Source organism: Schistosoma mansoni (genome assembly GCF_000237925.1).
Source record: "Schistosoma mansoni, WGS project CABG00000000 data, supercontig 0184, strain Puerto Rico, whole genome shotgun sequence".
Classification (NCBI taxonomy): Eukaryota; Metazoa; Platyhelminthes; class Trematoda; order Strigeidida; family Schistosomatidae; genus Schistosoma; species Schistosoma mansoni.
The window spans coordinates 43,976-58,346 of NW_017386068.1; the positions used below are offsets into that span (position 1 = coordinate 43,976).

General features: G+C 29.9%; 1 protein-coding gene across 1 annotated transcript in view; it reads left to right on the forward strand.

The window, feature by feature from the left end:
- Positions 1-351: 351 nt before the first annotated feature.
- The window catches only part of Smp_212410 (hypothetical protein), a gene marked incomplete at both ends in the record, with an annotated part of 82,052 nt that continues 68,032 nt past the window's right edge, over positions 352-14,371 (forward strand). Inside the window, 2 exons of the mRNA XM_018794464.1 lie at positions 352-535; positions 6,858-8,625. Of these exons, the coding sequence (XP_018647037.1) occupies positions 352-535; positions 6,858-8,625 (1,952 nt within the window). The remainder of the gene's footprint in view (positions 536-6,857; positions 8,626-14,371) is intronic.

Below are 14,371 nucleotides of genomic sequence, written 5' to 3' on the forward strand. Positions count from 1 at the left end.
AGAAGTTCGAGAACAAATACCAATTAGTCAAGGCCTTAACCTGAGAAGTTCAAATTAGGTTGAACAATATTTCATGCCGTTTTAGCCTACAATTTTGTGCATAATTAAATTATAGGAACTGTATAAGAGCTGATAAGTAGCTTGAGTCTGACCTTCTGAAATGCATCAACAAAGGTATTTGTCTCATAATCTTTTTCAAAAAAGTAATACATTCGACTATTTCTTTTTTCTTTTTCAGGATAAATAACACGCTGGACTGAAATTTGTTTTGTTATTTGGCCAAAGAACTATGTTTTCAGCATTTTTCAACGTCTGACTGTCACTGATAATTGTTACTAATTAGGGAAATAAATGTCAAAAGCTAAACAACACTGGCGTCGTCGCGCTAACCCATCATTCTACATGATTACAAGTGAGGAGGTTGGCGATAACCACGGACATTCATCAAACATAGGACATGACAGGAGTCTTGGTGATTTAATAAATTTATCTGAGCAAAGTGACAGTGGTGGAGACAAAAATATTTGCAAACAAAGTAAGTAATTTGATATTGAGGAGCTTTCTATGTGGAAAACTTAAGTCAGTCTAGTTAGAAACGTTATTTGTTTTAAACAGTAAACAGTGTACAATGTTTTCTAGTGGTCGTAATGCTCAAACACAAAGTGCTGTAGTGAACGCTAATTACAGAATCGTTTGTAAGTAGTATATAGCGGGACGTGGCATTGAAGATACAGGAATTGTCAGACTGGATGAGGAGCTGCAATCCATTGAAAGCACGGCATTGGTAGAACACTTACATATCAGACGAGAAGACTGTTCTGGTGGCAGAACACACCGAAAAATGCAAATGGACGATTGAAGGCTATGCATATGTATTATGTATACATTTTGTGTATTCTCACAACAAATTTATTTTCCCTCTGTCTACTTACTGCTTACCATACTAATGGATATCGAAAAATATTTATGAGATTTTTAAAAAAATATATTAGATTAGGTAAAATGGTATAGGGTCGACTCGGAAGTATTGTCCTAATATAATGAAATACGATATTGCCATTGTTTCCAACTACACATAATTATTGTAGAACATTTAGAGATTTATTTAGTCAGTTCGAGAGGCTTAGATATAAAAATGTAAATTACTTCAGTTCACTACTGAAATATATATATACAATGAAAGACCATTTAGAAAATGTATGTAATACTTTTAGAACAGAAACACATTTTCATACCATTATTAGAAAAGATTTGAACAATCCTGTTTTTGATAGTTTTTATTAAATTTTGGTAAGCCTAAGTTGTCGCACATTCAATCTATGCAGATTTCCTTAAAATAGACATTTTTCATAAATTTTTATGGTATATTTGAGAACAGAAACCGATCAAAATTTAGTCAAGATTTTCAACCACGTTATGATTCAATTTATTTCTAATAATGACATAAATACCATGTTTGTTATAAAAATAGGTAGTTTTCTGTAATTAAAAGCTCACTGGAGCATTTGAAATGAAAATACTCGGTTCAAATATTTATATTAACATCAAAACTCCGATGCAATCACATCTAGCTGACGGATAAGAAACAGGATTAAATGAGCGTTCTGGATTTCACAGTTATTTACAACCGTATCTACTTTAAAAAACTGATCTTTCATGAATTTCATTTTAGTTGCTTCTATTACTTTAACATATTTCAGTTACCGTAAATGTACAGTCTTTGCTTCATGCGAATGCATTTTGAAATATCAAAAAGAGCAAAATACTAGTATTTTACAGGGGAAATATAAACGTTATTTACATCAAAAATGTGAATATGTCACTTTAGACAGTCTTAAATGTGAAAGTAGTTTGTTTTTTAGATTTATATCTTAATATAATTAGCATACATGATTTATAACTGTCACTGATTATATTCAAAAGATAAAACAACGGAAACTCAATTTTATAAGGTCCAACTAAACGTAGAAAACTAAATAAATTGACAGGACGTACTACATTCGAATTGTGTTTTTTACCTTTTATTGCATACATGAATCGTACCTAATAAAGTATACAAAAAAATTCAAATCCATCTATCGTTGTGAAGTGGTAAGCCTTAAGATTAGTATTCTTAATAAAAGTTTTTTTTATATTCATCCAAAAAAATATAAACCATGAATGCAAATGCATTGATATAAGCTGTTACCATGTTTGGTTGTCAATCAAAGCTACAATGAACAACATAGCATTCAATGTAAACGAATAATAGTTATCATTATTTACATAGGTTTTTTCTATAGAAAATAAAGCCAACCGAACAACATTTCTTCCATATATAAAAAGAAACGTTTTGAGTAAATAATTTGTATCTAAATCGAGTGGTTCGTGAAACTACTTATTACAGGCTCATAACAAGGAAGGAGCCACCTAAGAATAACTCTTTCGTTCTAGTTAGCATTCCTTATCAGCACAACTGTGTTCGGAGCTCCATAGTTTCTGGATATTCTCTAGTTACTATCTAGTAGTCGGATTCAGAATTCACTTTCCGTGTTATTGAGGGCCGAAGATGTAGATGGAACTTCATCCGAGTTGATTTCACCCTGAAACTCGATTGTTTCCTAGCAAAATATGTTGTAAAATTTGTAGCTTTTAAAGTTATTGAGACACCTGCTTAGAGTGGTTTGATTATGAATTCTTCAAATGTATCTAGTATGATTGATATACTGAATATTTGAATGTACAAAAACGTCCGAGTAAATAAAATATATTGTAATCAGAAGATACATTTGGAATATGTCTTGTTTAATTATTTTATGGGAACAATTATAAAATAATGAAAGGTCATTGATTATATCACAGCGTATTATGCCTATCTCACCGTAGACAATCCATGTTTGTCTAATGATACAAATAGCTGTAACCTCATTGTTTTTCCAAACTTAATTTGTTGAATGCTTCATAGATTGTTCATTATACTATTGGACATATAAATAGGTTAATCTAACAGTCTACAAACTGAAGGTGAATTCGCTTGTAACATCAATGAGATCTCATTTATAATTCCTCATAAATCGGTGAAAAGAAATATATGGTAACTATATTATTATAATAATGGTTCCAGCCAACTTACATTCTAAAAATGAGTAACTTTATAACCCTTTCACTCTAATCAGGGTATGTTAATTAAAACAAAATTCAATGAAAAATACAGAAAACATTTTTAAATGAACCAGAATGACTAGTTCATTTCCATGCCACATCGTTCTAGGAGCTGAGAAAAATCAAATGGTATCTGGTTTAAGTACAGAAAGTGGTATATATTTTACCACCGCACAGATCAACCAAAATAATAAATCACCAGAACGTCATTAATTAACGCAAGTTTTCCCATAAAATTTTCAATTCATCCAATTTTGGTATTGTAATTGTATGTGGATACATCAAGTGACATTCAATATTACCAATGGTATGGATGCTCAACACCACTTGTCGAGTTCATTTCGCTATACTCTTCAATCCCTCTCAGTTGAACACTTGGACATAGGTCATAGATGTTGCGTTGGGCAACAAGTAAACGTAAATAATCCACCTTATTATTATTACTTGTTCACACCATTAGTCACAAAATGTAGTTTAGAATTTGAACATAAAGAATAAAATGTGGAGTTTATAATGTTTTTACACACCATTTCACATCATGAAGTGATCTGTTTTCATGTTTTTATACCAGATTGTTAAAATGAACATTTTACTTCTACTAAATGAAATATACTCCATCATTTCACCCTGTATTACCAATGAAATAAGTATTTATTAGAGCTGCAAAAGCAAACTACTTAATATACTACAGTAGCCTAAGTGAAGCGATGGAAAAATTCACTCATGCTAAAGACATCTATATTTAAGCAACAGGTAGGTGCAAAAATTGAATTGTTACGTAATGAATTTAAACTGTTCATTGTCAAACAACGAGTTCGATATCAAATCACTTTGAGTTACAAAATATGTGAACTAAAAGGATTTACGTTCAAGAATAAAATGTAGATGTATTCAAAGAGAGATAACCTCTATCGTAAATTCTTTACGAGTAACGTACAACTTCTGTTTAACAAAACTGATTTATGTTTCGTTGAATCTATCTCACAATTTTCTATTCCATTGAAACGAAGAATAATCATGAATTTCTGAGTGTATCGGCCATATATATGCAAACTCATGTTTGTTGATCATATCGTACATTTTAAATAACTTTCGACAAAAGCTCAAAACATTCTTTGCCAAAATCTTCACCTAGTCCATCAGTCATTCACTCTTTCATGCAATTAGTTCCCTTTATGAATTTATATATATATATATATATATATATATATATATATATATATAGTTCACATTGATATTCTTTTGTCATTCCAATCCTTTGCATTCAATTGTTCCACACTACTTATTACCCTAATGCCAAAATTCTATTACATATTTGGTTGTAAGCAGCTGACGAGAAACCACGAAATGTAATGAATTCATATTATTCTGCATCAATATTTTTTCTGGCTTTATTTAAAATCATTGACTTACTCACTGATTCGTACAAATAGGTTGTGCCTCATAATAGTATTCTTATCTGTTACATGTAAAAACTAAGTTTATAAAAGAAAAGGGATAATCATAAATACGAGTTCAATTCACAGAAGAACAGATAAAATGAGAAAGAGATCATGACACAATGAAACATAATAAATATTTCCAATCTTTTAACGATACAGAGGGTTAGAATGATAAAAGCGATAGTCAGTACAAAAATGGTATAATTGTGATAAGTGTGATTATAATACTAATAACAATAAAAACAGTTCAGAAGGGCACAAGAAAATGGAAGTAGTTTTACATGTTTAAATTGTCAAGGGGTCAAATATGTTATTAAAATAATAAAACTGGACATTGTAATCATAAATTACAAATGAAATGAAAACTGGGCAGAAATGATCAATAAAAATATTGTGATGAAATAAATTTGTGGTTAACCAAAGAAAACTGGGAAAATAAAGGAAGGAAAGCTCAACAAGATATTATTTATCATCCTATCATCAAGTGAGACACAGGTTCTTCTGTATACATTCGTCTTGTTCAAAACAACAAACAGTAGCTGTTTCTGCATATCTTGGGCTTTTATCATTATTCTGCTGATTTATTATCCAAAAGTTAGGACCAGTATCTTCTGAATGACTTATGTCCATTCAATGCTTCCCTGAAACGTGGTTTGTATTAATTCAACTTTCAAAAGATGAATTAGAAATCCATTCATTTTTAATTTCGCATTTAATTTAAGTTATTTACTGATCTACTTATCAACCGCGAAATGAAAATTTCTTCTTTATGTTTATAACTTAGTTTGATTAGTGTCAGTTTTAAAATTAGATTTGCAACAAAACTATCAAAAATTGTAGAAAATGTTATCGCTTTCAATCATAAATAATTGCAATAAAACATACATTTTTGGATCGATATCATGAGAGGATCAGTGTAAGACCACCATTGAGCAACTGGAAGATCTGGAAAGCTGTTCCTGAGCAGTGACCATCCACAATTCCTCATGCAGAACTCAAACTCAGCATCTTCGATCTCGTTCAAAAACGCCTAACCACTAGAATTCCAAAAAATCCATTTCCTGAGTGCTCAATGCTGAGGACTTCTATACTAGGATGAAACGACCGTCCAGTGCTTCTAGGTTTTCAGTAGTGGTCTAACGTTGATTCATTCGCGAAATCAATCTAAATTCAACAGTCTGTACAACCCTACACTGACACTTTTTACTTATCTAAATCGTCTAATGAATATCAAGTAAACGTGAATGTAGCAATTATTAAATATGTCTTTGTCAAAAAATTGTCTAAACGGATTTCATTTTATCAAGTTGATATTTGCTGATTATTAACTTCAGAAACAGAATTCCATTTCTACATTTTGGTCGATAATTATCATTATGTTCAAACTACGAATAACTCTGTATTTGAAACAGAACATACTTATTTATTATTAGCTTTATTCAACAACATATTTTTGGAACAGCATCGAGTTCTCAGCACAATGTATTTCAACAAGTTTTCGTTTCTTACTTCTTGATCGATCCTCACGAAAAAATATTGAGTGATCGCCCAGTTAGAAGTTAGCAGTCCAGTCAATCGACATCTAAATAATGTACATTCTTTTCGCTGCATATTGCCTACCTGCAACTACGATATCTCTAATGGGGTCTTTGTAACTTGGACAACAAAAATTTGTACACTTTTCACAAACGCACCTGAATAGGTTATGCTAATGATAGCCATAATGATGTATTAAAACAAACAAAATTAGATAAGTTGTTGAAATATCTAGATGGCAGGAACATATACTAAATGCTAACTGTTTCCAGGTAGTCCATGCCATATTACATTTTTATAAAGTCTATCTGAAATCCATATAAAATTAAGTTACTCAATGCTGGTGATCGAAAAATTTTATCCTCATTATCAGTCTTCTAACGAGTTATTATTAGGAATATGGTGCGATGAAACCACAATGAATGAAGTCTAATTAAATCATTGAAATGTCAGGCCATGTTAAGTTTAAAAACATATACATCATGAAACCTAACAATATAATCTTATTCATTGTTAATTTTATTCACTGTTATGATATTTCATAATGTGAAGATTACTTTACGAAAGTTTGGATTCATCAATTCTTTTATTTTCCCTTTGTGACTCGAACAACAGAAATACAAACATTCCTGAGGTTTCTATGTGATAGGTAATCAAACGTTTTCTTAATGAATGTATATGTATATACGTACAAATGAATTTTGTTTATTTTTGCTTTACTTGCTTATAATAACCTAGGTTCTGAACCTCATTTATCAAAATCTGATGAATTAATCAAATCTGAATCAAGAAGTAGTATTGACCAATCAAAACCATCCAAATATATTCCACATTCCCACACGACTACAACAATAACCAATCAAAATGAAAGAATAGAATCTGAACGAATAACTTATCCAAAACATTCATTATCATCTAATCAAATAAACTATAGTAGTAATAAACATAAAAATGATAGTAACAACAATAATACTCCTACTGACTCTCCTTTAATTAATGATTCACAGGAATTATTCACTTATATTAGTAATAATGAACATTGCAATGTAAATAAACCGGTTCAGGATAACAGTGGCTGTATAAACTCTGATAGTAATCAAGAAGTTCAGCCACCACATACAGGGTGGAATAATTCACGTAATTTTCTTACGCATACACCTAACAGAGTTCATTTTACTTTTTCGAAAAGTATTGATGCTGATGATGATAATCATACATCGTTACGGGGATTATTTAATAGAACATTTCGCCCAAATTTACGACGAGCAATATCCGAAGTAAAAGATGTATATAATCCAGACAATACAGAAGGTTCACTAACTGAAAGAAATTCACAACAGCAACAACAGAATCATTCACATCGTAGTCAAAATAAATTACATCGTCATCTTCAACAGCAGCTTCATAATATAAAATTAATATCCCATCCGGCATCACGCAGTCACCAGCAATCTGCTCTACACTTAAATTATCATACTGCTACCAACCAACCATATCTACAGCCTTACAGAATAAATGAATTCACAAATACATTTGAACAAGTGTACAATACTCCACAGAAATTTGATAGTAGTATATTAGAGATCCCGGTAGATATGTATGATGAAAGTATGTCAGATGATGCATTTTCAAGAAAAAATTGGCCTTCTTGTGATTTTAGTCGAATAGATTCTGAGCATTCAATACATTCAGGCAGATTACATGAAATGACGACTAGTGATACTTTTAAAGAAAGAGACTTACTTTTGAATAAAAATATAACAAATAATAATGAAACAAATATTGTAGTACATTCTGTGCCTAAAAAATCTAATCGTTTAAATGCAGTCAGACGAATGAACACAACTGCAGTAGAACAGCATCACCCGTTCAGTAATAATGATCGATTTAATTTTAGAAAGCAAACTAAACACCAACCGAGTAGCTCAAAAACTGAAAACTATCCATGTACTAATAAAAAATATACACACGGAACATTAAGTCAGGATAATATCAATACATCCGCATGTAAACTTTTAGATTCATCTTCTATAGAATTGGGATCAGATTCCATGCAATCACGTCCGGTTCCAGCAACAACTCTTTATCGTTCTTCTTCAAGTGGTACACGTAATCCTGAATTCATAAACGATATTGGCGTTGACCAAACGTTTATCAATACAGGAGTAGGTGTTCCTAACTCTCCTATAACATTAGCTGATAAGAGTACTGTTACGTCGAGTATCAATAGTTCTACAATGATAATTCTACAAAACAATGCAACATCAACAACACCAACAACAACAGCTATTACCGCTTTAGCTAATGGTAGTGTAAATGAATCAACTGTGGATCCATTAAAACAAAGTACATCAAGTTATTTAAAAGAACAATTTCAAGCTTTTTTTCAACCATCCGATAATAAACTAGCTATGAAATTATTTGGAAGTAAAAATGCACTGCTTAAAGAGAAACGACGCCAAGTACAACAAGGAAAATGGGTGATACATCCTTGTAGTAATTTCAGGTAAGTACAAATTTCACATGATATATCTTGTCAATAAAATGAAAAGATCATGTACTAAGATAAATTTTTATCTGCTAATCATTTTTTCATAAACGCTCATGATGACACCATTTATTTCATTAGGACGTTAATGCTAGAAATGATTGAATTTTATGATTGTGTCTTATTTGCAATTAAGTACTACAACGCAATAGCGGGTTCGCCATACATCTTCCGTTATTGCTTATTAAACGAAATAGTTATACTGTAGAATCTGAGAACCATATGGTAAACACTTCATTTACAAAATACACATCGATTATCTCAGACTTAGTTGTTCCTTCGTTTCCATACCAATCATTCTCTGTTATCGTTCTCTTCGATTTTCTCAAACCTCTACCACTAGACCACTAGAAGATTATCCTATTTAATTATTCAATCGAAAAGAAAATATGATATAAACTAGTAAGCTCTTTTTAAAATTCTAAAAAAAATTTTTCAAATTCAATATTATTCTCTAAAGTTATTGAATTAATTTGTTTTCTTCATTTTAATAAGTTAAAATTTTTCTCCTTCACTTAATATAATTAATCAAAATTATCTAACCATAGATAACCAAAAAAATAATATTTTCCCCCCTTAGATGAATAAAGTTCTCAAAAAACAATGTGCTCCTTAACCAGTTATAAGTACTTTGTCAAAAAAATTTTTTTTCATTCATCAGTAGTATCTACTGTGAATGATAAGTATTTTTTTCTCAAGTGAAGTGAATTAACTTTGGGTTAACAGAAATCAACCATACAGGGGTACAATATATATATATATATATAATTTAGAAATATGGAAATTAACTGAAATATATCAGAGTTATTTAAAATGTTTTATTATTAAATGAATGCCAAATTCTGATGTTAATATTAATTTATGCAAAGATGATCAGGTAAATTGAATATAAAACTAAAGATGGCTCAATGATAAAATGATTAAAACTAAACTTGGGGTAATTCTCGGAATTATTGTGAGAGACCTTGAAAAATGGATTTCAATTCGTATCGAGTTATCCATCGAAGATGATAGATGAATGGTTGAACAAGGTCATAGATTGATCGAAGTTAGACAGTAACAGCAACGAATGCCAGTTCAGTGGTTTATAGATTTGAACGTACGTACGCGAGACCGAGGGTTCCTTGTTTGAGTTGTGAGCACGGGATCATGAATGTGCACTGATGTACAGTTCCGTACTGGGATGAAACGGCCGTTCAGTGCTTCTATGTTTTTACTGATAGTTCAATATTGATAGATTCATGATTTCAATCAAAACTCAACAATCTCCACAACCCTGTACTGATAAAAGTAAACTTGTTTAAAATTGAATCTAATTTATTTACTTAAAATGCTATCTTTAAGATTTATGGAACTATGAATAATTCTTTTCAAATGTTTACCAATGTAGATAAACTAATTCTTGATCATTTCAATATTAACAAAACTAATATTAAGTAATATAAAGTTAACCAATAAACTTTAAATCACATTTTAGGAGAAAATCTTAAACAAATTACCACTTTTCTAATATTCTTTTAGTTCTTCAAAGGCCACCGAAATATGGAGAAAGTTTTGAAATGGATTTTTTCTTAGATAAATTTATAAAAAATAATTTTAATAGATGAGAAGTGCAGGTACATCCAGGTGAAGAGTCCCGAATAGGACGAAACGCGCGTCTCAGATTCCACTGCTAGCCACTATCCATCTTTGCTTACAGTGTTTATTTTTATTTCAAAAGTTCTTAATTGAACAGATTAACATATAAAACTCAAAATTATTATGATTAGTGAAGTTTTTTTCGAAGTGAATATTTGGTAATATTTTAATTACTGAATAATTCCCATTACATTAAAACACAATTATATGAACAAAGAATATTCGTTTCAATGCTTTCTCATCAGGTTCTACAATTATAAATCCAAATTAATAATCCATAAAAATTGGTCAGGTTTAAAGGAGAGTACATCACGTAAAATCGTAACATGTGAATCAAGGATTGTTGTTTGTCATATAAAATCAAATCGTCAATGTTGGGACTGACTAATATGAAGTGCTAACTTGAATAACTAATTCAAGTTTATAAGTGAAACGAGATTGTGAGATAAATGATCAGAATAAATATGGTCAACATGGGGGTAAGAGAGATAATCATGTAATTACAATTCAGAAATTACGTGATAAGTGGAATAATACAAATTAGGCAAGAATAAGCAGATAGGAGTAGATGTTGAATAAATTTCTCGAAAAGGTTAGCAAGTGTAATAATAATAATGACAATGGTGAGATATATGGATAAAATGAGTTTAGGATATAAAAATGAACATTAATCAAATTACGCCACCTTATTAGGAAAATGATTATTAACTAGCTGGGCCAAAATTTGGCCAGGGTAAATGGAGTGGTTGAACATATTTCATTTGGATATAAAGCTCTGGCTTTTCGATACGAATAGTGATTGTTTCAGCCGTCTGCAGGGTTCTCACATCTGACGGAATTAGGTGAATTGCTGTTGACACGAAATATTGTTGTTAGAGATTGCTTCATGTTGTCTGTATGTCCCGTCTGAATTAAATGGGCTAAAATGGAGCTGTTAACAGTTTTAACTACACCTTTGCTTAACCCCATGTTGACCATATTTATTCTAACCATTTATCTCACAATCTCATTTCACTTATAAACTAATTCAAGTTAACACTTCATATTAGTCAGTCCCAACATTAACGATTTGATTTGATTTTATATGACAAACAACAATCCTTGATTCACATGTTACAGTTTCTTAAATGATGTACTCTGCCTTAAACTTGGTTAATTTTTTATGAATTATTATTTTGGTTTTATCATTGTAGAACCTGATTAGAAATTATTGAAACGAATATTCTTCGTTCATATAATTATGTCTTAATATTTAAATTGTTTGAAAATTCATAAGAAGTGAGCAAATATAAAGAAAAGTTTAATTGGTCATTTCATAGAAATTTACATTATTTTTAAATAATAAATAAATAAATAAATTCAAGATTACGGGTAAAATAGTCTATTCGAGTTTATAAATATTTAAGTGATTTATCTGTAGTGTATACTTTAATAACTGAACAAACTACTTAAAATTTTAAATTCATTTTATGAAATTATTGACCAAAAGGGTTCAAATTAGTTTAACATACCATGGTTAGATTATGATGGATTTGTTTGCTAACTAAAGAAGTCTTGAATAGATTCACTATAGCAGAAAATGAGAAACCTTATTGATAAATAATCTTTAGTTATTAGGATCATCATTATTATTATGCCTAGCTCATTATCAAACACATTCACTCTCATACATTGCAAGCTTACTCTGATAGTTTTAGCATAAGTTAATTTACTTAACTGAATACTAAACAAACAGTAAGTATTTGAAATAAGGTATAAAGTTTCAGAAAGTTATGCATGTTGAATAAAATAAGTGTTCAAATTCTGCTAGAGAAAAGGAATAAAATAAAATGTTTATTTGAATAGGAACCAGTTTTCCAATCAGATATTTTGTGGAAAGTTTTATTTATGAATGATTCAATTCAAATTACAAACAGCCCCCCAAATACATGAAAAAATACCTTTTTTTCTTATGTTGAACTCTTTTTTGAACAAACTGACTATTACACTTGGTATTACTTTGTTTGAATCTTCCTATTGATGTTTAAGACTGCGATTGATCAGTCTTTTATTGGCATATGTGCATACTGTGCGTATTGCTTCAATATAGCCTTAATTCACAAACATTTTAAGCAAATATGGATAGTGGCTAGCAGTGGAATCCCGGACGCATGTGTTCGTCCTATTTGGGACTTTAAACTTCACCCCATTGCACAAACAACTGTCTATCAGGATTCAGTAGCTAAGTGGATAACGTGATAGTATTTGAAGCGGACGGTACTGGGTTTGAGTACTGGAGTGAATATCAACGGTGAGATACAGGTACATCCAGGTGACGAGTCCCAAACAGAACAAAACGGTCTTCCTGTAATCCACTGCTAGCCGCTATCCATCTTTGCTTAATAAAGGATTTTATTTTTTTTCATTGTTCATGTATTTAATTCTAAGAATGAATTCAACATATATTTTAAACAAAATAAATATATTGATCAACTTCATAATGTAACAATTTAATAGTTTTGAAAATATATTGAGTATATAATCAATATTGAATAAATCAAATTTAAATAAATCAATTGATTATATATGTTTTAATTTATATTTGAATATTTATTTATTTGTTTAAAATTTCCGGACAATATCAAAATTTAAATGGTTCAATTGATTGTAATGTTATTTTGTTTTACATTTATTTTTTTAACCTTTGGGGGATACCTTTAAATTTATGTTTGGAAATAAAACAATAATGTCAAGGTACACTTCAAGTAGTATTATTAAATATTCTTTTGATAAATAATTTGGTCACATCATAATGTATGAACGACCTTTGAACGGTGTTAAAGTGACAGTGAGAATATTCACCTATTAACTAAGAAAAAATGATGGTTATAATACAGTATGAAGAATTAGAATTATGATTTACATTTGATGGTCAGAGTTAAGAACTAGGTTTAGAGTTTCCATCACGAATCAATACCAGCTAAAATGTCAAGACGCTATTTAGCCAGATGAACCTTTTATCTTACATCTGATTGGTTTGTCCATATATTATAGTTTCGCCGCTGATTTTTCATGTGACTTTATAGCATATTCAATAGTCAATGTTTCTAAGGATATTTAGAGATATTTTATCAGTTTCAAATAATTTAGATTCAAGTGTATGATACATGCAAAATCGTTTGATGAATACAGTATTAATTTATTTATACTTTACTATAGTTTTCTTTGTATTGAACTAATTATGACGAAACTTCGTTTAAGAAATATAAACCTGGTCTATATTTTTACGGACCAATTTCTTTTTTGGTAGTGTTAATAATGTGCTTGGTAGTTTCTGCAAGTCACGACATGGTGAGATACAAAGACCTATGTAATTTGTTAGAAAGTTTCATAGTATTCTATATTATACATTGGTTCCTGAAATTCACTGTATGATTTGTGAAATATGTTTTGATGGACGCTCATTTTCCAACTCTAGCTTATCCTTTGAATAACTTGTAAATGTTCAGAACATACAAACAATCCATATCTACATTTTTGGTTATGTAACACTTTCAAGGCTAAATATTTAGTCAAATTAAAAAAAAGTATTTAACTAAATCTATTCGAAAAACCACAGCATATTAAATGGTAAATGTTTCAAACTTTTCTCACAAAATAACTGAATATTTTAAAATATAAAAAACCGGATCCATCACTTTTTAAAATATTTATTTAAAGCAAATACGTCATATAAACTAAACAAATAACATAATTGAACAAAACTGTCCAAATAAATATATATTTTCTCAAAACAACCTACTTGTTTAAGGACATTTATTAGTTTTACTGAAAGTATAGTCAGTAACAACTGATCGATATTTGTCCTTTAACTAATCAACAAATAATGAAATATAATGTCTTGAAAACTTTGAAAACTACTAAATACTAATATATTCTAGATCCTGTGATAGAAAGTTATGACAAATTACTAAACACATTGAATGAAACCTTTATCTTCTGTCATTACACTTGTTCTAATCTATTTTTTAAGTGAATCTTTTAAAAATACTGATGAAAACATGTTGATTGACTTTTCGATACTATA